Source organism: Panulirus ornatus, chromosome 6 (assembly GCF_036320965.1).
Source record: "Panulirus ornatus isolate Po-2019 chromosome 6, ASM3632096v1, whole genome shotgun sequence".
Taxonomy (NCBI): Eukaryota; Metazoa; Arthropoda; class Malacostraca; order Decapoda; family Palinuridae; genus Panulirus; species Panulirus ornatus.
The window spans coordinates 29,118,475-29,144,953 of record NC_092229.1 but is presented as its reverse complement, the minus strand read 5'-3'; the positions used below and the strand labels follow the sequence as shown (position 1 = coordinate 29,144,953).

Sequence of the window (26,479 nt, the reverse complement as noted above, 5' to 3'; positions counted from 1 at the left end):
AATAATTGGAGGAAGTGAAGCATTGTAGATATCTGGGAGTGGACTTAGCAGTGGATGGAACCATGGAAGTGGAAGTGAGTCACAGGGTGGGGGAAGGGGTGAAGGTTCTAGGAGTGATAAAGAATGTGGGGAAGGAGAGAATGTTATCTTGGAGACCAAAAATGGGTATGTTTGAAGGAATAATAGTTCCATCAATGTTATTTGGTTGCGAGGCGTGGGCTGTAGATAGTGATGTACGGAGGAGGGTGGATGTGTTGGAAATGAAATGTTTGTGGACAATATGTGGTGTGAGGTGGTTTGATTGAGTAAGTAATGAAAGGATAAGAGAGACGTGTGGTAATAAAAAGAGTGTGGTTGAGAGAGCAGAGGAGGGTTTGTTGAAATGGTTTGGACATGTGGAGAGAATGAGTGGGGAAAGATTGACAGAGAGGATATATGTGTTAGAGATGGAGGGAACAAGGAGAAGCGGGAGACCAAATTGGAGGAGGAAGGATGGAGTGAAAAAGATTTTGAGTGATCGGGGCCTGAACATACAGGAGGATGAAAGGCGTGCAAGGAATAGAGTGATCTGGGACAGTGTGGTATAATGGGGTTGATGTGCACCGTATTCAATTATATATACCTCCGTGTTGTACAGTTAGGTTCTGTAAAATGCTATCTTCTGGTTGCGTGAGCCTGTTGGGAAATGACCTGTGGAGACCCTGTTGCTCACCAACATGAGACGAAGGGTATTCAGTTACATGGTATTTGAATAGTCATTTCTCTACTAGGGGGCCATCATAGCCTAGCAGTATTGCTCCCTCTTTCACGCAGGGATCCCATGTTTGATCCTGGCTGTTAGAAGTTTGTATGATATATGGAAGTGCGCATTCATATGCACTATATTTTTATATATATTTATAAAGTTTTTAGATTGATATATTACCAGTGTATGGTATGTAAGATGCATGCTTGTACAGATGAATTGAGTCACATTAGATGGAAATTATATGCCCATACAGTGTATAAAATGAATCTTATAAATGTAAAATTTGAAATATTTCAGGTTGGTTCAGCTTTTACCCACATCCTGAGCATGAGGGCCACACAAGCTTAGTGGGACTCATCGACCACTGCATGAGTCATTCTGAGTCGGGCGTCTTTTGTTATTCTCGGGCTCGAGTACCAGGATCACCATCTTTCCCAGTTCGACTCACCAAGCCTGTTTCCAGGTTCACTCAAGTTAGTAGAAAATATCAGATGGAATTTGATATTAAATGTAATCGCCTGTTAGTACAGTATGGGGAGGGATGGCTTATATTTCTAGGGCCTCAATCTCTTAAACTTTCTCTTCTGTCCCACAGCTTCCAAACTTATATTTACTATCAGCATTCTCAGTGTCGTCACTTGGGTTATTCCACTTACTTACTACAGTGTACTCTAATACTGTAAAAGTACTTTTATACATAATCCTGTAACAACGTTAATGTTTTGTTTATGTTATGGTGCTTGTTTGCTCAAGTTTTGTATCTCAAAGAACTTCTCATTATTGATATTTTCTGTTTTGTATAGAAACTTGAAGGTCATGGTCATGTCTACCATAAGTATTCTCTTTTCCATGATGGCCTACCTCTCTTTAACTCAGCTTTTTATTGTTGCATCTCTCTGGACCTTCTCAGTTAGTTTGCTGTACTTCTTTAAGTGTGATGACCAAACTTGAGAAGCATCTACCAAATAGGGGTTTATTCTTACTAGAAATAGCTTACAGAACATTTCCCTATTCATGTACTTAAATGAACGTTTTAGTTTTTGCCAGCATATAGTTAATCTCATTCACAGTTCCCATGTGGTGGCATTTTGGTGAGAGATTAAGTACAGTGGTGACCATGAAGTCTTTCAACACTCTGATTCCTGTAGCTTATTTTCTGGTAAATAGTATTTATATTGAGGTAATTTCTCTCACATTGTTCCATCCTCATTACATTGCATTGATTTAGATTTCATCAACCTATCATCAGACCAACTTTCAAGTTTTTTAGATTCCTTTGTAAGTTGATAGACTAATCAGGTATAAGCCTATTTATGGCAAGCCCTTAACATGGATCCTGAAGAGCAATGTTTCTACGGTCATTGTGCAGCTTACCGCTGGTGCTTGATTTGAAAAGGCTCCTGTGACATTCATCCTGTCTTCCTTCCACCTGGATGATTTTTTTTTTTTCACTGTAGGAGTTTTTTCCTTCTGCCTGCTAAAAGATAAAGCTTTGTACCTGTCTCATGTGTGGTCTAGTGTCAAATACCTTCTTAAATCCCAAGGACACACAAATTCACCCATTCTTTTATGTTGTCTGAAACAGCTTACTCGTATGCTGAAGTCTTAGATTTTTTAATCGTGACCTCGTTTCCTGGGACTCATGTTGTATCATGCTTGAGTTGTTTTTCCTTTGCAAATAATCAAACATTTGCATTTTGATTATCTGTTCCAACAATGTACAGTTCACACTCATTAGAAATTGGTCTGTAGTACAGTCAACAAAAGTTTCTTGAAATCTTATGCTGTCTGTGAATCCCTTGAATCTCCTGCAGGTGAATCCGAAGCAGGGTGTGAATATGCACACCCTTGCAGTATGGGTGGTTAAGGAGTAAGGGTGGGGGGATGAAGGGTGAAGAGGTTTATTAATCGGGTGAAGTGGGAGAGACTCTTGTTACAATATTGAAGCTTGATAACACAACAAATCAAAATGAATACTGTGAATTACAAATATTCTGTGTGACTATCAGGGAACAATAGGAAAGTACTATCACCCTCACCCCCTTTTCCATCTTTCATCCTCACCTTCCCCTTTCCCAACCCCCTTGTGCATGGAGCGGTGTAATGTATTTTAGGAGCTGTAGTAGGAAAGATTTTGTTGAACATATTTCTTGCTTTTATTATTGATTGGTTATTGTATTTTTTTGTTGAGAGGAAATAAACCAAACTCTATAAGTGGTTGATTGGGCAGCCATTAATGATAACACATTTTACTTAATGCACTGTTACACCATATGTATATATATAATCCAATTGTTTACAGAAACTATAGGGGTGTGGGGATGGGGAGGAGGATATGAACTTCTGTGGTAGCCATGAAGTACCCCGTCTTTTCCTCCACCTGTCATTTCTCCCTTTTCTCTCTTAACCCCCATGGCCCTTCCCTCTCTGATTGCTTTTTCTCTCCTTTCTCTTTCTGTCTTTGTGTCTATTTGCCTATTTCTTTACCTGGCTATCTGTCTGCCTGCTTGGCTGTCTCTCTCTCTGTGTATGTCTTGTTTGTCTTTGTCTTTAGATTTATTTTTCTCCTTCCATTCTCTCTCTCTCATCCAAATGCACATGTCTTATGCATATCACTTCATGTTATGGATTCTTAAGGATTCATCCAGTGAACATGTCATTTCACACAAATCAGGCTTTTAAGAGGGTTTTGTCCTCGACCTTGTCTGGCCCGTCCACTTTTGATAACTGCACTTTACCTACACTTCTCGTGTCACCATGGAGTTAGCTCCTGTTTTTATCCTACACAGCCTTGTTCCTCCCGCTGCTTTGTCTTGCCCAGATTCCCTTGGCCTGCTTGCCACCAAAGACATACCTCCTACAAGAAGTGAAGCACTGCTGTACTAGCAGAGGTGGAGATAGGGGAGAAAGAATACTTCCCATGCATTCCTCATGTGTCGTAGAAGGCGACTAAAGGGGATGGGAGCAGGGGGCTAGAAACACTCCCCTCCTTGTATTTTAACTTTCTAAACAGGGAAACAGAAGAAGGAGTCACACGGGGAGTGCTCATCCTCCTCAAAGGCTCAGATTGGGGTGTCTAAATGTGTGTGGATGTAACCAAGATGAGAAAAAAGGAGAGTTAGGTAGTATGTTTGAGGAAAAGAACCTGGAAGTTTTGGCTCTGAGTGAAATGAAGCTCAAGGGTAAAGGGGAAGAGTGGATTGGGAATGTCTTGGGAGTAAAGTCATGGGTTGGTGAGAGAACAAGAGCAAGGGAAGGAGTAGCACTACTCCTGAAACAGGAGTGGTGGGAGTATGTGATAGAGTGTAAGAAAGTGAACTCTAGATTGACATGGGTAAAACTGAAAGTGGATGGAGAGAGATGGATGATTATTGGTGCTTATGCACCAAGTGTTTTGGGAGCAGCTGGGTGAGTGTGTTAGTAGCTTTGATGCACGAGACCGGGTTATAGTGATGGGTGATTTGAATGCAAAGGTGAGTAACGTGGCAGTTGAGGGAATAATTGGTGTACATGGAGTGTTCAGTGTTGTAAATGGAAATGGTGAAGAGCTTGTAGATTTATGTGCTGAAAAAGGACTGGTGATTGGGAATACCTGGTTTAAAAAGAGGGATATACATAAGTATACGTATGTAAGTAGGAGAGATGGCCAGAGAGTGTTATTGGATTATGTGTTAATTGATAGGCGCGTGAAAGAGAGACTTTTGGATGTAAATGTGCTGAGAGGTGCAACTGGAGGGATGTCATTATCTTGTGGAGGCAAAGGTGAAGATTTGTAGAAGTTTTCAGAAAAGAAGAGAGAATATTGGGGTGAAGAGAGTGGTAAGAGTAAGTGAGCTTGGGAAGGAGACTTGTATGAGGAAGTACCAGGAGAGACTGAGTATAGAATGGAAAAAGGTGAGAACAAAGGACATAGGGGTAGTGGGGGAGGAATGGGATGTATATAGGGAAGCAGTGATGGCTTGCCCAAAAGATGCTTGTGGCATGAGAAATGAGGGAGGGGGGCAGATTAGAAAGGGTAGTGAGTGGTGGGATGAAGAAAGTAAGATTATTAGAGAAAGAGAAGAGAGAGGCATTTGGATGATTCTTGCAGGGAAATAATGCAAATGAATGGAAGATTTATGAAAGAAAGAGGCAGGAGGTCAAGAGAAAGGGGCAAGAGGTGAAAAAGAGGGCAAATGAGAGTTGGGGTGAGAGAGTATCATTAAATTTTAGGGAGAATAAGATGTTTTGGAAGGAGGTAAATAAAGTGCGTAAGACAAGGGAACAAAGGGGAACATCAGTGAAGGGGGCTAATGGGGAGGTGATAACAAGTAGTGGTGATGTGAGGAGATGGAGTGAGTATTTTGAAGGTTTGTTGAATGTGTTTGACAATAGAGTGGAAGATATAGGGTGTTTTGGTCGAGGTGGTGTGCAAAGTGAGAGGGTTAGGGAGAATGATTTGGTAAACAGGGAAGAGGTAGTAAAACCTTTGCGGAAGATGAAAGCCGGCAAGGCAGAGTGTTTGGATGGTATTGCAATGGAATTTATTAAAAAAGTGGGTGACTGTATTGTTGACTGGTTGGTAAGGTTATTTGATGTATGTATGGCTCATGGTGAGGTGCCTGAGGACTGGCGAAATGCTTGCATAGTGCCATTGTACAAAGGCAAAGGGGATAAGAGTGAATGCTCAAATTACAGAGGTATAAGTTTGTTGAGTATTCCTGGGAAATTATATGGGAGGGTATTGATTGAGAGGGTGAAGGCATGTACAGAGCATCAGATTGGGGAAGAGCAGTGTGGCTTCAGAAGTGGTAGAGGATGTGTGGATCAGGTGTTTGCTTTGAAAAATATATATGAGAAATACTTAGAAAAGCAAATGGATTTGTATGTAGCATGGATCTGGAGAAAGCATATGATAGAGTTGATAGAGATGCTATGTGGAAGGTATTAAGAATATATGGTGTGGGAGGTATTAAGAATATATGATGTGGGAGGTAAGTTGTTAGAAGCAGTGAAAAAGTTTTTATCGAGGATGTAAGGCATGTGTACGTGTAGGAAGAGAGGAAAGTGATTGGTTCTCAGTGAATGTTGGTTTGCGGCAGGGGTGCGTGATGTCTCCATGGTTGTTTAATTTGTTTATGGATGGGGTTGTTAGGGAGGTGAATGCAAGAGTTTTGGAAAGAGGGGCAAATATGCAGTCTGTTGTGGATGAGAGAGCTTGGAAAGTGAGTCAGTTGTTGTTCGCTGATGATACAGCGCTGGTGGCTGATTCGTGTGAGAAACTGCAGAAGCTGGTGACTGAGTTTGGTAACGTGTGTGAAAGAAGAAAGCTGAGAGTAAATGTGAATAAGAGTAAGGTTACTAGGTACAGTAGGGTTGAGGGACAAGTCACTTGGGAGGTAAGTTTGAATGGAGAAAAACTGGAGGAAGTGAAGTGTTCTAGATATCTGGGAGTGGATTTGGCAGGGGATGGAACCATGAAAGCAGAAGTGAATCATAGGGTGGGGGCGGGGTTGAAAGTTCTGGGAGCGTTGAAAAATGTGTGGAAGTTGAGAACGTTATCTTGGAAAGCAAAAATGGGTATGTTTGAAGGAATAGTGGTTCCAGCAATGTTATATGGTTGTGAGGCATGGGCTATAGATAGCGATGTGCAGAGGAGGGTGGATGTGCTGGAAATGAGATGATTGAGGACAATATGTGGTGTGAGGTGGTTTGATCGAGTAAGTAATGAAAGGGTAAGAGAGATGTGTGGTAATAAAAAGAGCGTGGTTGAGAGAGCAGAAGAGGGTGTGTTGAAATGGTTTGGTCCCATGGAGAGAATGAGTGAGGAAAGATTGACAAAGGATATATGTGTCAGAAGTGGAGGGAACAAGGAGAAGTGGGAGACCAAATTGGAGGTGGAAAGATGGAATGAAAAAGATTTTGAGTGATTGGAGCCTGAACATGCAGGAGGGTGAAAGGCATGCAAGGAATAGAGTTAATTGGAATGATGTGGTATACTGGGGTCGATGTGCTGTCAATGGATTGAACCAGGGCATGTGAACATCTGAGGTAAACCATGGAAAGTTTTGTTGGGCCTGGATGTGGAAAGGGAGCTGTGGTTTCGGTGCATTATACATGGCAGCTAGAGACTGAGTGTGAACGAATGTGGCCTTTGTTGTCTTTTCCTAGTGCTACCTCGCGCACATGCGGGGGGAAGGGGTTGTCATTTCATGTGTGGCGGGGTGGCGACAGGAATGAATAAGGGCAGACAATATGAATTATGTACATGTGTATATATGTTTGTGTGTGTATATATACGTATATGTTGAGATGTATAGGTATGTATATGTGCGTGTGTGGACATATATGTTTATACATGTGTATGTGGGTGGGTTGGGCCATTCTTTCGTCTGTTTCCTTGTGCTACCTCGCTAATGCAGGAGACAGCAACAAAGTATGATAAATAGATATAAAATATTATTATTATTGCTCATCCTCCTCGAAGGTTCAGATTAGGGTGTCTAAATGTGTGTGGATGTAAGCAAGAATAGATAAAAGAAGAGATAGGTGGTATTATTATTGCTCATCCTCCTCGAAGGTTCAGATTGGGGTGTCTAGATGTAACCAAGATAAGATAAAAGAAGAGATAGGTGGTATGTTTGAGGAAAGGAACCTGGATGTTTTGGCTTTGAGTGAAATGAAGCTCAAGGGTAAAGGGGAAGAGTGGTTAGGGAATGTCTTGGGAGTAAAGTCAAGGGTTGATGGGAGGACAAGAGCAAAGGAAGGAGTAACATTACTCCTGAAGCAGGAGTTGTGGGAGTATGTGATAGAGTGTATGAAAGTAAACTCTAGATTGCAATGGGTGAAAGTGAAAGTGGATGGAGAGAGATTGGTAATTATTGGTGCCTATGCACCTGGTCATGAGAAGAAAGATCATGAGAGGCAAGTGTTTTGGGAGCAGCTGAGTGAGAGTGTTAGCAGCTTTGGTGCATGAGACCAGTATATAGTGATGGGCGATTTGAATGCAAAGGTGTGTAATATGGCAGTTGATGGTATAATTGGTATACGTGGGGTTTTCAGTTTTGTAAATGGAAATGGTGAAGAGCCTGTAGATTTCTATGCTGAAAAAGGACTGGTGATTGGGAATACCTGGTTCAAAAAGAGAGATATACATGAGTATATGTTTGTAAGTAGGAGAGATGGCCAGAGAACATTATTGGATTATATGTTAATTGATAGACGTGTGAAAGAGAGACTTTTCGATGTTAATGAGCTGAGAAGGGCAACTGGAGGGATGTTTGATCATTATCTTGTGGAGGCGAAGGTGAAGATATGAAGAGGTTTTCAAAAAAGAAGAGAGAATGTTGGGTTGAAGAGTGGTGAGAGTAAGTGAGCTTGGAAAATAGGCTTGTGTGAGGAAGTGTTAGGAGAGATTGAGTACAGAAAGGAAAAAGGTGAGAGCAAATGATGTAAGGGGAGTGGGGGAGGAATGGGATGTATTTAGGGAAGCAATGATGGCTTGCACAAAAGATGCATGTGGCATGAGAAAGGTGGGAGGTGGGCAGATTAGAAAGGGTGGTGAGAGGTGGGATGAAAAATTAAAATTGTTAAGTGAAAGAGAAGAGAAAGGCATTTGGATGATTTTTGCAGGGAGAGAGTGCAAATGACTGGGAGATGTATAAAAGAAAGAGGCAGGAGGTCAAGAGAAAGGTGCAAGAGGTGAAAAAGAGGGCAAATGAGAGTTGGAGTGAGAGAGTATCATTAAATTCTAGGGAGAATAAAGATGTTTTGGAAGGAGGTAAATAAAGTGCGTAAGACGAGAATGGGAACATCGGTGAAGGGGGCAAATGGGGAGGTGATAACAAGTAGTGGTGAAGTGAGAGGAAGATGGAGTGAGTGTTTGGAAGGTTTGTTGAATATTTTTGACGATAGAGTGGCAGATATAGGGTGTTTTGGTTGAGGTGGTGTGCGAAGTGAGAGGGTCAGGGAGAATGATTTGGTAAACAGACAAGAGTTAGTGAAAGCTTTGTGGAAGATGAAAGCCAGGAAGGCAGCGGGTTTGGGTGGTATTGCAGTGGAATTTATCAAAAAAGGAGGTGGCTGTGTTGTTGACTAGTTGGTAAGGATATTCAGTGTATATATGGTTCATGGTGAAGTGCCTGAGGATTGGCAGAATGCATGCATAGTGCCATTGTACAAAGCAAAGGGGATAAAGTTGAGTGTTCAAATTACAGAGGTATAAGTTTGTTGAGTATTCCAGGGAAATTATATGGGAGGGTATTGATTGAGAGGGTGAAAGCATGTACAGAGCATCAGATTGGGGAAGAGCAGTGTGGTTTCAGAAGTGGTAGAGGATGTATGGATCAGGTGTTTGCTTTGAAGAATGTATGTGATAAATCCTTAGAAGAACAGATCGATTTGTATGTAGCATTTATGGATCTGGAGAAGGCATATGATATAGTTGATAGAAATGCTCTGTGGAAGGTATGAAGAGTATATAGTGTTATTACCTCCCCCTTATCCCCTTCACCAATGTTCCCATTTGTTCTCTTGTCTTATGCACTTTATTTATCTCCTTCCAAAACACCTTTTTATTCTCCCTAAAATTTAATGATACTCTTTCACCCCAACTCTCATTTGCCCTCTTTTTCACCTCTTGCACTTTTCTCTTGACCTCGTGCCTCTTTCTTTTATACATCTCCCAGTCATTTGCACTATTTCCCTGCAAAACTCGTCCAAATGCCTCTCTCTTCTCTTTCACTAATAATCTTACTTCTTCATCCCACCACTCACTACCCTCTCTAATCTGCCCACCTCCCATGCTTCTCATGCCACAAGCATTGTGCAAGCCATCACTGCTTCCCTAAATATGTCCCATTCCAACCCCACTCCCCTTCATCCTTTGCTCTCACCTTTTTCCCATCTGGACTCAGTCTCTCCTGGTACATCCTCACACAAGTCTCCTTCCTAAGCTCACTTACTCTCACCACTCTCTTCAACCCAACATTCTCTCTTCTTGTCTGAAAACCTCTACAAATCTTCACTTTCGCCTCCACAAGATAATGATCAGACATCCCTGCAGTTGCACCTCTCAGCACATTAACATCCAAAAGTCTCTCTTTCACATGCAATTAACACGTAATCCAATAACGCTTTCTGGCCATCTCTCCTACTTGCATATGTATACTTATGTATATCTCTCTTTTTAAACCAGGTATTCCCAATCACCAGTCCTTTTTTAGCACACAAATATACAAGCTCTTCACCACTTCCATCTACAACTCTGAACACCCCATTTACACCAATTATTCCCTCAACTGCCACATTACTCACCTTTGCATTCAAATCACCCAACACTATAACTGGTCTCGTGCATAAAAACTGCTAAAACACTCACTCAGCTGCTCCCAAAACACTTGCCTCTTATGATCTTTCTTCTCATGCCCAGGTGCATAGGCACCAATAATCACCCATCTCTCTCCATCCTCTTTCAGTTTTACCCATATCAATCTAGGGTTTACTTTCTTGCACTCTATTACATACTGCCACAACTCCTGTTTCAGGAGTAGTGCTACTCCTTCCCTTGCTCTTGTCCTCTCATCAACCCCTGACTTTACTCCCAAAACATTCCCAAACCACTCTTCCCCCTTTACCCTTGAGCTTTGTTTCACTCAGAGCCAAAACATCAGGTTCCTTTCCTCAAAGATACTACCCATCTCTCCTTTTTTCTCATCTTGGTTACATCCACACACATTTAGACACCCCAATCTGAGCTTTCGAGGAGGATGAGCACTCCCCGCGTGACTCCTTCTTCTTTTTCCCCTTTTAGAAAGTTACAAGACAAGGAGGGAAGGGTTTCTAGCCCCCTGCTCCTTTCCCCTTTAGTCGCCTTTTACGACACGTGGGGAATGTGTGGGAAGTATTCTTTCTCCCCTATCCTCTATCCCCAGAAATCAAAATAAACATGATTAATGGCATTCTCTGTACAATGGTTCTGAGTCAAACTGTTAGGGCAAACATAGAATTTCTCCTGGTTATCAAGTTTTCAAAGAAATTATTTGATATTTTGTTACACACACATTATTTTGATACATGTACAGATATTCACAGTTGGATAGTATAGACAAAGCAGGTTTAGATTTTGTTATTTATTTAATGTTATGTAAGCTATCACTTTTGCTTAGCTGAACTCTCAAAATAAAAGATGATAACCACAGTACTTTTGTTTGTTTTGAGGTATACAAAATAGCATGTGATGTGTCTGTTTTATTTTTACAGTATATTGTAAATGGTAAATTAAATATTTCATGATAGTCACCTTGTGGATGGGTCTACTCCTCACCCATGTCTTACGCTCGACAAATTATTGCCCGCAAGTTATCTGTTGGATTCATGTTGCATCCTCTGGTTGGTCACTATATGGGTTGCACTCCTGGATGTTGTTCCAACCACTGCCTTATAATGTTATTGGTATGGTTAGAGCTATTGTCATGGTGTCAAGTGGTTCCAGCATTGGCACTTCCCTGCTTTCACTGATAAACATGACTTTTTATTTTTTATTTTTTTTTTTTTTCATACTATTCGCCATTTCCCGCATTAGCGAGGTAGCGTTAAGAACAGAGGACTGGGCCTTTGAGGGAATATCCTCATATGGCCCCCTTCTCGGTTCCTTCTTTTGGAAAATTTAAAAAAAAAATGAGAGGGGAGGATTTCCAGCCCCCCGCTCCCATATATATATATATATGTATATATATATATATACCTCTGTAATTTGAGCACTCACTCTTATCCCCTTTGCCTTTGTACAATGGCACTATGCACGCATTCCGCCAATCCTCAGGCACCTCACCATGAGTCATACATACATTAAATAACCTTACCAACCAGTCAACAATACAGTCACCCCCTTTTTTAATAAATTCCACTGCAATACCATCCAAACCTGCTGCCTTGCCGGCTTTCATCTTCCGCAAAGCTTTTACTACCTCTTCTCTGTTTACCAAATCATTTTCCCTAACCCTCTCACTTTGCACACCACCTCGACCAAAACACCCTATATCTGCCACTCTGTCATCAGACACATTCAACAAACCTTCAAAATACTCATTCCATCTCCTTCTCACATCACCACTACTTGTTATCACCTCCCCATTTACGCCCTTCACTGAAGTTCCCATTTGCTCCCTTGTCTTACGCACCCTATTTACCTCCTTCCAGAACATCTTTTTATTCTCCCTAAAATTTACTGATAGTCTCTCACCCCAACTCTCATTTGCCCTTTTTTTCACCTCTTGCACCTTTCTCTTGACCTCCTGTCTCTTTCTTTTATACTTCTCCCACTCAATTGCATTTTTTCCCTGCAAAAATCGTCCAAATGCCTCTCTCTTCTCTTTCACTAATACTCTTACTTCTTCATCCCACCACTCACTACCCTTTCTAAACAGCCCACCTCCCACTCTTCTCATGCCACAAGCATCTTTTGCGCAATCCATCACTGATTCCCTAAATACATCCCATTCCTCCCCCACTCCCCTTACCTCCATTGTTCTCACCTTTTTCCATTCTGTACACAGTCTCTCCTGGTACTTCCCCACACAGGTCTCCTTCCCAAGCTCACTTACTCTCACCACCTTCTTCACCCCAACATTCACTCCTCTTTTCTGAAAACCCATACTAATCTTCACCTTAGCCTCCACAAGATAATGATCAGACATCCCTCCAGTTGCACCTCTCAGCACATTAACATCCAAAAGTCTCTCTTTCGCACGCCTGTCAATTAACACGTAATCCAATAACTGTATAAGTTTGTTGAGTATTCCTGGTAAATTATATGGGAGGGTATTGATTGAGAGGGTGAAGGCATGTACAGAGCATCAGATTGGGGAAGAGCAGTGCGGTTTCAGAAGTGGTAGAGGATGTGTGGATCAGGTGTTTGCTTTGAAGAATGTATGTGAGAAATACTTAGAAAAGCAAATGGATTTGTATGTAGCATTTATGGATCTGGAGAAGGCATATGATAGAGTTGATAGAGATGCTCTGTGGAAGGTATTAAGAATATATGGTGTGGGAGGCAAGTTGTTAGAAGCAGTGAAAAGTTTTTATCGAGGATGTAAGGCATGTGTACGTGTAGGAAGAGAGGAAAGTGATTGGTTCTCAGTGAATGTAGGTTTGCGGCAGGGGTGTGTGATGTCTCCATGGTTGTTTAATTTGTTTATGGATGGGGTTGTTAGGGAGGTAAATGCAAGAGTCCTGGAAAGAGGGGCAAGTATGAAGTCTGTTGGGGATGAGAGAGCTTGGGAAGTGAGTCAGTTGTTGTTCGCTGATGATACAGCGCTGGTGGCTGATTCATGTGAGAAACTGCAGAAGCTGGTGACTGAGTTTGGGAAAGTGTGTGGAAGAAGAAAGTTAAGAGTAAATGTGAATAAGAGCAAGGTTATTAGGTACAGTAGGGTTGAGGGTCAAGTCAATTGGGAGGTGAGTTTGAATGGAGAAAAACTGGAGGAAGTGAAGTGTTTTAGATATCTGGGAGTGGATCTGTCAGCGGATGGAACCATGGAAGCGGAAGTGGATCATAGGGTGGGGGAGGGGGCGAAAATTTTGGGAGCCTTGAAAAATGTGTGGAAGTCGAGAACATTATCTCGGAAAGCAAAAATGGGTATGTTTGAAGGAATAGTGGTTCCAACAATGTTGTATGGTTGCGAGGCGTGGGCTATGGATAGAGTTGTGCGCAGGAGGATGGATGTGCTGGAAATGAGATGTTTGAGGACAATGTGTGGTGTGAGGTGGTTTGATCGAGTAAGTAACGTAAGGGTAAGAGAGATGTGTGGAAATAAAAAGAGCGTGGTTGAGAGAGCAGAAGAGGGTGTTTTGAAATGGTTTGGGCACATGGAGAGAATGAGTGAGGAAAGATTGACCAAGAGGATATATGTGTCGGAGGTGGAGGGAACGAGGAGAAGAGGGAGACCAAATTGGAGGTGGAAAGATGGAGTGAAAAAGATTTTGTGTGATCGGGGCCTGAACATGCAGGAGGGTGAAAGGAGGGCAAGGAATAGAGTGAATTGGAGCGATGTGGTATACAGGGGTTGACTTGCTGTCAGTGGAGTGAATCAAGGCATGTGAAGCGTCTGGGGTAAACCATGGAAAGCTGTGTAGGTATGTATATTTGCGTGTGTGGACGTGTGTATGTACATGTGTATGGGGGGGGGTTGGGCCATTTCTTTCGTCTGTTTCCTTGCGCTACCTCGCAAGCGCGGGAGACAGCGACAAAGTATAAAAAAAAAAAAAAAAAAAAAAAAAAAAAATATATATATATATATATATATATATACACACTTTTTATATGTGATTATTATGTTTCTTCAGAATTTGAGGTAATTTAGAAAGTGTTCTGGGGAAAGTCAAGGCAAGATTCCCTTTGAGGTTTTGTAATTTCTCTTTTTTGGCTGGGTTGTGGTAGCACATGGAACTCACCCGCACTTCTGCTCAGTTTTTAGGGGTGAATGTGGAATTGCTGGTCATGTATGTGCTGGTGAGCAGATGATAATAGCCTATTGTCAAAGGCATTCTGCAACCAGGTGTTCTCCTCAGGTGTGGTGATCCAGGGCCAGCCACTTCTAGGTTTCAGCTTGAGTGATCCTTCCTGCCGCCTCCTGATCCACTTCTGGACTGCTTGCTTGCAATATCCAACAATAGCTGAAACACCCCTGGTGGCTGTACCACCATCCCATAGGTCCCTTATCCTCTTTTGCTGGGTGATGATTCAAATGAATTTGTTATACATGTGGCCATACCTGAGGGAGATGATGACAGATAAATATAGATCTAGTAATGGTGTTCTTGCAGCTTCAGGGTAGCCTCCTTGAGTTAGTGCCTGCATCCATGATCCAGAAAGGAACCTAACCTTAGGCCTCACCATCCACAGAAAATGTGGGAAAGGGGTGAGGAGATGTATTTATTCCAGAGGGTTCAGTATGTCCACAGTTCTTTTTGGGGGGAAGGCAGTGCCACCATATGGTGGCTCCCCATCACTGGCATATTGATAGTATTCTAGGATAAGGCAAAAGACAGGATTGTTAAGGGTTATGGGCTACCATTAAAAATGTGACTCTTATCTTAGTCTTATAACTGATTCCCATACAAAGATTGACTTCATATACGATGATTGAGGGCTGTATGACACAATGATATATCAGAAAACCTGGGTAAGGGGAGAAAGAATTCTACCTTCATATTCCCTGTATGTTTTAGAAGGCACCTAGAGGGTGTAGGAGCAGGGCAAACAAAGGAGCCAAACAGGGAGTGTTCATCCTCCTCAAAGGCTCAGGCTGAGGTGTTTAAATGTGTGTAGATATAACCAGGATGAGAAGAGAGGAGATACAAGTAGTATGTTTGAGAAAAGAAATTGGGATGTTCTGGCTCTGTGTGAAAAAGTTCAAGGGTAAAGGGGAAGAATGATTTGGAAATGCCTTAGGAGTATAGTCAGGGGGTTGGGAAGAGGGTAAGAGTTAAGGAAGGAATAGCACTGCACCTGAAGCAGGAGTTGTGGGAGTGTGTGATAGAGTATAAGGAAGTAAATTCTAGACTGATGCAGCTGCTTGGGTTTGTCAGTAGGTTTGATTAAGAGACTAGGATAACGGGTATTAGTGATGGGTAATTTATATATAATGAGTAATGTGGCAGTTGAGATTATAATTGGGGGCATGGGGTATAAAGGGCAGTGAGTGGTGGGCTGAAGAAGTAAAGTTGTTGGTGGAAGAGAAAAGAGAGTCATTTGAGCACTATTTACAGTAAAGGAGTGCAAATGATTAAGGGATGTATAAGAGGAAGTGGCAGGAGGTCAAGAGAAAGGTACGGGGGTTGAAAAAGAGAGCAAATGAGAGATAGGGTGAGTGAGCATCAGTAAACTTTATGGAGAATAAGATGTTCTGGAAGGAGGTAAATAATGTGCAAAAAACAAGAGAACAAATAGGAACATCAGTGAAGGGGACAAAAGAAGTGATAATAGTTAGTAATGAAATGAGAAGATGGAGTGAGTATTTTGAAGGACTGTTAAATGTATTTGATGACAGAGTGGCAGATGTAGGGTACTTGGGTTGGGATGATATGTGAAGGGGGAGTCATGGAGAGTACTATGATAAAGAGAGAAGATATTGTGAAAGCCTTGCATAAGATGAAGTGTGGCAAGGTGGCTAGAGTGGATGGTATTGTGGTGAATTTATTAAGAAAGGATGTAACTGTGTTGTTGATTGGTTGGTAAGGATTTTCAGTGAATGTATGGATCATAGTAAGGTGCCTGAGGATTGGTGAAATGCTTATATAGTGCCATTGTATAGAGGCAAGTGGGATAAAGGTGAGTGTTCAAACTACTGAGGCATAAGTTCATAGAGTATACTTGGTAAGTTGAATGGGAGGGTTAATATTAATTGAGAGTGAATGCATATGCACAGTACCAGGTTGGGGAGGAGCAGTGTGGTTTCAGAAGTGGTAGAGGATGTGTGGATCAGGTGTTTGCTTTGAATTTGCTTTGAAGAATGTGTGTAAGAAATACTTAGTGAAACAGATGGATTTGTATGTGGCAGTTATGGATCTGGAGAAAGCATATGTTAGGGTTGATAGAAATGACTTTTGAAAAATCTTAAGAATATATGGTTTGGGAAGGAAAGCTGCTCGAAGCAGTGAGAAGTTTTTATCGGGTGTAAGGTATGTTTACGAGTAGGAAGTCAGGAGTGTGAATTTTTCTAAGTGAAAGTTGGTCTGTGGCAGGGGTGTGTGATGCCATCATAGTTCAGTTTGTTTATAGATAGGATAGTGAGGGAGGTAAATGCAAGAGTCTTGGAGAGAAGGATGAGTATGCAGTCTGTAGGGGATGAAGGGTCAGACAGAGACCACATGAGAACCAATCACCCAGTTCTTTCTTAGCCAATCTGTGGAGTCACTCTCACAAACTAGTACTTATTGGTTAACCCAAATCCAACAGATCAGTCACGAAAAGCAGTTGTCTCTGGAAGCTACAAATGTTTAGGAAGTGTCAGATAGTGTTTGCTGATGATAAAACACTGATGATAGATTCAAACGAGAGACTGCAGAAGTTGGTGACAGTTTAGAAGAGTGTGTGAAAGGAGAAAGTTGAGAGTGAATTTGAATAAAAAGGAAGGTTAATAGGTTTAGTGGAGGAGCTGAGGGACAGGGTATTTGGGGTGTGAGTTTGAATGGATAGAAATTGGAGAAAAGGAAGTGTTCTAGATACTTGGAAATGGACATGGTAGTAAATGGAGCAGTGGAAGTTAAAGTGAGTCATAGGGAGGGGGTGAAGGTCCTGGGAGTGCTGGCAAATATTTGGAAATAGAGAATGTTATCTGGAGGGCAAGATGGAAATGTTTGAAGGAATAGTAGTCCTAACAATATTAAATGGATGCAAGGCATGCTGAGGAGGGTGGATATGTTGGAAATGAAATATTTGAGAACATTACTTGGTGTTGGATTTTTTTGATCGAGTAAATAATGAAAGGGTAAGAGAGATGCGTGGTTATAAAAAGAGTGTGGCTGAGAGAGTTGATGAGGGGTGTGGTGAAATGGTTTGGACAAATGGAAAGAATGAGTAAGGAAAGGTTGAGAAAGAGCATATATGTGTTAGAAGTGGAGGGAGCAAGGAGAATGGGGTGATTAGATTAGAGAAAAATATTTTGAGCATCTGGGGCTGAACATGGAGGAGGGTGAAAGGCGTGCTTGGGATAGAGTGAATTGGAATGATGTGGCTTACCGGGATTGATATGCTGTCAGTAGACTGAACCAGAGCATGTGAAGTATGTAGAGTATACCAGGGAAGTTCTTTGAGGCTTGGTTGTGGATAAGGATTTGTGATTTTGGTGCATTACACATAACAGCTTGAGAATGGATGTGAGCGAATGGGGTCCTTCTTCGTTTGTTCCTGGTGCTATCTCGCTAATGTGAGACATGGCAATTAAGTGTGAAAAGATCAGAAAATTACTACAAATTATGAGTACCTGTTGCCTCAACACTGAGATTTGCTTGTTTCTGGATTGGCTGAGTTTCTCAACACCTTGCTTTATTCCCTTCTGTGGAAATTCTCTATATCTCCCCCCCCCCATTCCTACACAGTTTTTGTAAACAACTGGGTTATGTAGACTGTAGTCATGCATTTGGTAAAATGCTGTTATTTATGGCTGGCCAAAATCTTAACTTATAGTGATTAGTTTATTCCCCCCTATAACAAAAAAGAAATATGCTTATCACAAAAAAGAAATATACATTAAGACATACCTGTCCATTCCATCATTAGCTCCAAGATTCTTAACTCCACTACTACATGCTCAGCTGGGTAAAGAGGTTTGTAGGGGTAAAGGTTGGGTAGATTAAGATGAAATATGGAAGGGGTGGTAGTATTTTCCTGTTGTTACATGGCAGTAGCATATAATATTAGTATTTCATAATTTTCCAGCCCACACCTCAACACCAACACTGCAAATGCCATCTGTTGGCAGGGCTGTATATATCTACCTGCTGCTTCAGATTTACTTGAGATTGATGGGATTCATTGACAACATGATGTGACAAGTGAGCTTTTGTGGGTGACTGTACATCATAATTTGCTGGCCTTCCTTCTTAAAAATAGTCATAATATTTGCTTCCTTCCACTCCCTTGGCACTATACACACTTCCAAACATATCTTAAACAGTATTTCATGCAGCCTTTCAAATATTTTTGCACAATTCTCTAGCACAGAATTTATTATTACCTTCTGCCATATATGTTAAGATACTGTTGTAGTCTGCTTATATCTCTTTTGACAATTTCAATGCTTTCTAAGTATCCTTCCCCACATCTTCTCATTGGTGTTTGGGCCATGGTGTCCTCTGTTATGAATACTTTTGAACTTGCCATTCAGTTTCTCATATTTCTTGTCACCTACAAAGTTTCCTTCAGAATCCCTTATCCAGGTTAGCTGTTCTGTAACTGAGAATTTACTTCTGATGAATTTTTTTGGAAAAGTTTTGAAAGTTTGAAATCAGAAATTATTTTCTGCTTCTTATACCTCCCTCCAGAAGGAGAACTTTTGCAAACTGATGTTGTAAACTCAGTAAATGAACTATCAAGCCCTTTTCTTCTGCATGGTGACTTCAGTGTGCAGGCTCTTTTGGTTCAGAGAATGAAATAACCAAGATGCATGAGGGAAAGTAATTGAAAACTTATCAAACTCTGACACATATTTTTGATGATGGTAGCTTCACTTACTATAACATACTTACTGGAAAACTTAATGGTATGAAAATGTTGGGATGTAGCATGACTGGATACAGTGATTTTGATTTATCACGAGCCCTTAAATTACTCCCATTTTTTTGTTTTATTGCAAACCATTGTGATACAACACAAGCCCAGCTGGCCATGCAATACTGATGCTGCCAATGCCATGCTAACCACCGCATCAGTTCTTTGGTATCATTCACATAGCTTCATTTGCTACTTGTATAATTCTACTCTAGTGCTTGTGTACCAGTCACCACTATGCCTAAGTGTTCAGCAAGTAATCCTACTTCAAGTGACCGTGCCAAAATGGTTTGGGAGATCTTTCACTTGGGGAAAAAGGTTAGGCTATACTGGATAAACTTGAGCATGGGTCTGGCACTTCAGCACTGCTATTGAGTTAATGATGGCAGCATCTGCACCATCAAGCTAGAAAGTGAATCAGTTGGGAAAGCCTTTTCGATGATGATAGTAAATCTTCAGCTGAAATTGTTTAAAAGTAGTCAAAATATTCTAGAATAACACTGTGTATGCCATCTAATTTGCCATAGTTTTTTCCAAATGAGATGTTAGAGCAGTGTGTTTGGTATGAAATGAAAATTTTCATTGTCAAAGAAAAAATACTGATGGAAGATATTGGTGGAAAATTAACTATTTTCAGGACATCCCCATAAAAATTGATGACAAGGCAAAAGGTTAGTTCACTGTCTAACTACCCTTTTTCCATGTTTTTTTTGTTTTTTGTCCACATCTCTGTTTTCCATATCTTCTACTGTTATATAGTGCATGCACTGTGTATTTTTAGTGATGTAATAGGCTTATTGAGTATTTTTTCAAGTACTTTTTTTAACCTTTGGTCCATATCCATGTTTATAAGCTGTTGATACCCTGTTGTAATTGTTTGCACTGTGAATGTTTTTACCACAGAATGTCAGATATGGAAGTTCAGTCTTTATCATGCATCTGTAGCATTCTATCTATCTATATCTCTGATGCCTATTTCAATTGGAACTCCCTTAAGGTGGTGGCCATGGCAATAGTCTCCACACCTCGTGAACTCCAGTGCCTCACCCTAACAAGCCACTGGCATAGGGCATCACTAGTGCAGCATTCATGCATCACTTGAACTTTCAAATGTGATAATAATGCCTATGCTGTTTTATGACTGCTGGGAGTCCTCAACTTACAAATTGGTTATGTTCTTGGACCCTGTTTATAAGTTGTTTTGTTGATGAGTCAGAAAATATAAGGAAATGATAATTTGCTTAGAGTAAATACCTGTATTTGACTATCATAATATATTCGGTATTGTATTCTAAAAACATAGTTATAAAATCATATGAAGCAACATTTATTGAAAAAAGGCATGTTTAAGTACTTAGATCTTGAGGTTGTAAGTATCAGTAATTGATTGTATGTCACACTAGGAAGTGAATAGTGCTTTTTGAAGTTTGTTCATATGTTTGGGTACTCATAGGTCAGGTGTTTCTAGTGCAGTGGCTCCCTGTAGACTAAAGCTCTTTTACTAATCAGATATGATATTAATCTACATAAACCTGGACAGCATTTATCTATCACTTATTCCTTCAGGTGAGATCTCTGCAGTACCTTTGCCGGTTTGTGATTAGACAGTACACTCGTGTGGACCACATCCAAGCTTTGCCCCTTCCAACGCGAATCAAAGGCTACCTGGAAGAGGGACACTACTGACAAATGCAGGAACCTCACTGGAGTGAAATTTCTCATGTGGTTTGTTACTATGTATTGGCGAAAGATGCAATTGTGAATATAATAAAAAATTTTGAATGTTAACTCTGTTATATTATTATGCAAGAATATCAGTACAGTTAACCTTTGATGACACTTTTTGATTTCATTAAAAGGTAATTTCTTCATAAACATTGAAATGATTTAATCATTATTAGTACAAGATATATTGTGTGGACACTTGTGCCTCAGTCCCATGATTGTAGATATGCAGACATGTTTAACATTTACCGATAATGCCATTGAAAGAAGTATTTTAGTTTTTGTGCACGCTTTGGTTGAAGGGGGACACCCACAACACAGATCTTGAAAAGTTTGAATTGAACAACAAAGTATTGCCCAATTTTGTTCCAGTTACAAATTAATTTGTGAATAGTTACAAAATTATTTTCTTGTCATTTATTATAGAATTAGCAATTGCACATTGTTCATTGCTGAATATCAGCTTCTGATGCATATTATTTACATCTATCTTTTGATTCATCTCTTTGATACTTTCATTAAGTCTTGTAATAAACAGACGGATAAAGTTTCCCTGGGTTTTACCTTTAAACTAGGTTGGATGACTGAACATATTCCCAAATCTGAAAATTATAGCATTAATCGAAGTTATATTCATACTCTTAAATAAGCAATTCTACCAGTAGCATTGTTCACCTAGATATTGATATATATTTGGCAGCCTGAAGGTTCATCAATTGATATTAATTGGGTGAGTTATTTGAAACTGTTTCCTTTCTCTGACATTCACCATGCAGTGTGCCAAGATCTAATTATATATATGTGTATAGCAATGGAGTTGTTGACATACTGTGAACATGGGATTTATATTGATCATACCACTGCCAAATGTTAGTTTATCCTGTTGTAGGTTGAGCCTTATGCCTTCTTTAATAGTACAGTATTATGCATCACACATTTTATTTTTCTGCATTGATAATCTGATGTGTTGATATCTTCACTGTGGTTAAGTAGCAGGCCACTTCTGAAGGTGAGCTATTGCCACCTGTAAGTTGGTAAAAGAAAGTTAATTTCAGTTTATCAGGTAAAAGGAGGGCAAATGAGAGTTGCAGTAAGTGAGTATCAGCAAACGTGATGAAGAATGAGAAAGTTTTTCAAAGGAAGTTAGTTATGTGAGAAAAACAAGAACAAGTGGGAACATTAGTAAAGGGGTGAATGGGGAAATGGAATGAGTATTTTGAAAGGTTTTAAATGTGCTCAGTGATAAGGTGGCTAATGTGGGATGTTTTGGATATTGAGGTATGTGAAGTCAGAGAGAGTCATGGAAAGGGGTTTGGTGAAAAGAGAAAGAAGCATTGCATAAGGTGAAGTTTGGCAAAGCAGCTGTAGTGGGTGGGATTGCTTTTGGATTTCTTTAAAGGGGGAGTGTTTATGTTAATGTTTGGTTAGCTAGGATCTTTAACATATGTATGGCTCATGTAGAGGTGCCTGAGGATTGGTGGAATGCTTGTAAAGTGCCATTATATATAGGCAAGGGGGATAAAAGTGAATGTTCAAATTACAGAGTTATAGGTTTGTTGAGTGAAGCTTGTAAGTTGTTTGGGAGAGTGATGATTGAGTGGGTGGTGGCATGCACAGGGCTTCAGACTTGGGGACAAAGTGGCCTCAGGAATGGTAGAGGATGTGTGGATTAGGTGTTTGCTTGGAAGAATGGGTATAAGACATCCTTGGAGAAAGAGAGGGACTTGTATGTGTTGTTCATGGATCTGGAAAAAGCAAATGATAAAGATGGTCTGTGTAAAATGTTGTAAATGTATGTTGTGGGTGGAAAGCTTCCAGAAGCAATGAAGAGTTTTTATCTAAAGAGTAAGGTATGTGTGGAAGCAGGGAGAGAGGAGGTGGGGGTGGGTCTGTGTTACGTGTTTGTGATTCACCATCGCTTTTTTTTTTTATCAATAGGATGGTGGAGAAGGTGAATGCAAGGATCTTGGAGAAAAGAGCAGTAATGCAGTCTTTTAGGGGTAGAAGGGAATGGGAGTTGAGTCAATTCTTGTTTGCTGATGATACAGTGCTGGTGGTAAATTTGAGTGTGAAATTTCAGTCTGATGTCTGAGCTTGGGAGAGTGTGTGAATGAGAAAGTTCAAAATAAATGTGAATAACAGCAAGGTTTAGCAGTGAAGGGTAACAGGTTATTTGGAGTGTGAGTGTGTATGGAAAAACTTGAAGGAAATGGAATGTTTTAGATATCTGGAAGTGGATATGGAAGTGAACAAAACTATGGGAGCTGGATGAGCCATAGGTTGAGTGAAGGGGGTAAAGGTTCAGGGTGCATTGTGCAAAGATGAGTATGTATGATGGTATCGTAGTTCCATTGGTGCTGTATGATGCAAGGTGTGAGCCTTAGTTAGAAACATAAAGAATAGGGTGGATGTGTTGGAAAGGAATTATTTGAGGATAGTATTTGGTGTGTCAAGTGATGATCAAACAAGAAATTGTAGGGGAAGAAAGGTTTGTGGTAGTATGAGAAGTATATATGAGAGAACTGAAGAGGGTGTGCTGAAATGATTCAAACTTATGGAGAGGATGAATAAAAGGGTATATGTGTCAGAAGTGGAGGGAACAAGGAAAAGGGGAAACCAAGGAGGAGATGGAACGATGGAGTATAATATGCTTTGAAGGTTCAGGGCCTAAACATGCAAGAAGGTGCGAGACATGCAAGGGATCGGATACCTGAGTGATAACATCACATTTTATTACTGGAAAGTTTATGATATACCACTTGATAATTTACTGATTACAATTCACAAACATAAGAAGGCTTAATATGCTTTTGATTTTAGCTCATATATTATATGGTAGGGGAAATAGTTTAAATGTGACTCATAACCTCTATTCAAATAGCATCCTTCCTTTGTGAACTAACAAGAAAAAGTATATATACATATAAAAGGAAATAAGTGTTTAAATTTCTTAAGAAAATAAATCAAAATGACAGTAAGTATAGTGGCTTTATATAAACTATTTTCATCTGCAAGAATTAGTATCAAGACTGCGTATTTCCTTAAACATTACTTAGCAGTAGATCCAAAGGTTATATTTGTGTAGGTATGTAAATCCTTAAATGGGTAAATGTATAGATGCATATCGGGGTATGGTTGTATTTGTGTTTATAGATTTGTAACAAGGAGGGGAAACTGTGTGAGGATCTTTTACTAATAAAGCTTAATGGGTTCCATCGATCTTGGCTTAAGTGGATCTTAGCCCACCCTTGTTATTAATATGATTACTGCTGAGTGATGATTCAGTGGTGATTTGACAGCTTGTTTGACACTTTCAACTTCATTACATGTATAGACACAAAAAATACTGTTAAACTTAAATATACAAAAATGAAATGAGGATTGGTGGAATGCATGTACACTGGATTTATAAAGGCAATGGGGGGGATAAAGGTGAGTATTCAGATGACAAGTGTATGTTGAGCATACCAGGTAATTTGTATAGGATGGTAATTATTGTGAGGGTGAAGGCACGTGCAAAACACCAGATTGTGGAAGAGCAATATGGTTTTAGAATTGATAGATGTGTGGATTAGGTGTATAAGTAATGTGTATGAGAAATACTTGGAGAAACAGATGGATTTCTATGTAGCATTTATAGATCTGGAGAAAGCATATGATAGGGTTGATAGAGATACCTTGTCAAAAGGCTTAAGAGTATACATTGTGGATGGAAAGCTGCTAGGAGTGAAAATTTTTTATCAAGTCTGTAAGGCATGTGTGCGAATGGGAAAAGAGGAGAGTGAATGGTTTTAAGTGAAGTTGGTCTGCAGCAGGGGTGTGTGATGTCACCATTATTGTTTGATTTCTTTATGATGGGGTTGTGAAGTAGTCTTGGGGAAAGGGGTGAGTATTGCAGTCTGTAGGTGATGAGAGGACCTGAGAAGTGAGTCTGTCATTTGCTGATGGTATAGCACTGGTGGCAGATTTGATTAAGAAACTTGAGTTTGGAAGAGTATGTGAAGGGAGGAAGTTGAGAATATGAATAAAGACAAGGTTATTAGGTTTAGCTGGGTTGAAGGACAGGTTAGTTGGGGTGTGAATTTGAATAGAGAAAACTTGGAGGAAGTAAAGTATCTTTAGATACCTGCGAATGGACATTACAGCAAATGGGACCATGGAAGCAGAATTGAGTCATAGGTGGTTCAGGGTTGAAGGTTCTAGGAGTGCTGAAGAGTGTGTGGAAACATCATTATCTAGAAGGGCAAAAATGTGTGTTTGAAGGTATAGTTGTCCCAACAATATTATATGGATGTGAGGCATGGGCTGTAGATAAGGCTGCATGGAGGGTGGATGTGTTAGAAATGAAAAGTTTAAGAGCATGTGGTGTTATCATTTGATTGAGTAAGAATTGAAATGGTAAGAGAGAGGTTTGGTAATATAAAGTGTGGTTGAGAGCTGCAGTGGGTGTGCTGAAATGGTTTGGACATATGGAGGGAATGAATGAAGAAAGGTTGACAAAAGGATATATGTGTCAGAAGTGGAGGGAACAAGGAGCATGGAGAGACCAAATTGTTGATGGAAGGAGGGAGTGAAAAAGATTTTGTATGATTGGGGCCTGAACATGCTGGAGGGTGAAAGGGTGAAAGGTGTGCATGGGATAGAGTGAATTGGAATGATGTGGTATATTGTCAATGAACTGAACCAGGACATGTGAAGCATATGGGGTGAACCATAGAAATGTCTGTGATGCTGTTGTAGATAGGGAGCTGTGGTTTTGGTACATTACACATGACAGCTAGAGAATAGATGTGAGTGGATGCAGCCTTTCTTTGAAGAAAATCTGTTCCTGGTGGTTCTTTGTAAGACAGGAAACAGGGATCAAGTACTGAAATTTATATAGATATGCCTTAACAAGGATGGGGAACCCAATAAGGATTTTTTCTTTATTTGTACAGCTCAATGGATTCCATCGATCTCTCAGTATGCAGATCTTAACCTATCTTTATTTATTGATATGATTACAGTTGAGTGATGATATAATGGTGATTTGACAGCTTGTTCAACAGTTTCAACTTCATTACATGTGTAGACAAAAAAATCTTGTTTTGCTAAAATCTACAAAAGTGAAATAATCAGCAGATTTTTGGGATGGCTACTTAGTGATCATGGGCCACATTTATTATGACAATTGTTACGTAATGATAAGTCTGTGATAGATAGCTTCTTGCTGATTTACTTGGTCTCAACACATCGATATGGGCCTCCTTGGTGTAGCAGTGAGCTAGACCTCTGTCCCATGTCCCCTGACCTCTGTTGCAAATGGGCACATTTCTCTTGAATGCCTAGTTCACTGTAGTGCTAGGAAGAATGGAGCATACTCCATTGTCTAACCATCCTATCAATACTAGGGAATTCACTTGGAACTTTCTTATTAAGGAAGAAGGTAAGTTCAAATTCTTATTTGTTCTGCACTTTGTTTGAAAAACTGCATTTGAAAATTTGGAAGAATGTAGTAATTGGAGAAACTAGATGTTAGGATACATCTATGGGGAAGTGAAGTGGAATTTGTTAATGCAAAAGCAGTTGATGCCCAGGGGCATGAATCACAAATAAGGTAGAGAACTTAAGAAGGTAGGGGGGTGTCCATGGTAACAAAGTTGGAGGATAAAATTTACCTTCTAGCCTATTAGGAAAACTCATTGTGAAGCAGGAGAAATTCAGGATAGAGAGATCCCAGCTCAAAGTAGGTTTACATTACTGGAGGATAGAGTACA

At 40.3% G+C, this 26,479-nt stretch overlaps 1 protein-coding gene across 1 annotated transcript in view; it reads left to right on the top strand.

Annotated features, from left to right (window-relative positions):
* LOC139749138 (suppressor of cytokine signaling 6-like) overlaps positions 1-20,786 on the top strand; it is a 52,527-nt gene extending 31,741 nt beyond the window's left edge. The window contains exons 2-3 of the mRNA XM_071662771.1: positions 1,046-1,221; positions 20,565-20,786. Coding sequence (XP_071518872.1) covers positions 1,046-1,221; positions 20,565-20,684 — 296 coding nt within the window. The 3' untranslated portion in view covers positions 20,685-20,786. The remainder of the gene's footprint in view (positions 1-1,045; positions 1,222-20,564) is intronic.
* The last annotated feature ends 5,693 nt before the right edge of the window (positions 20,787-26,479 follow it).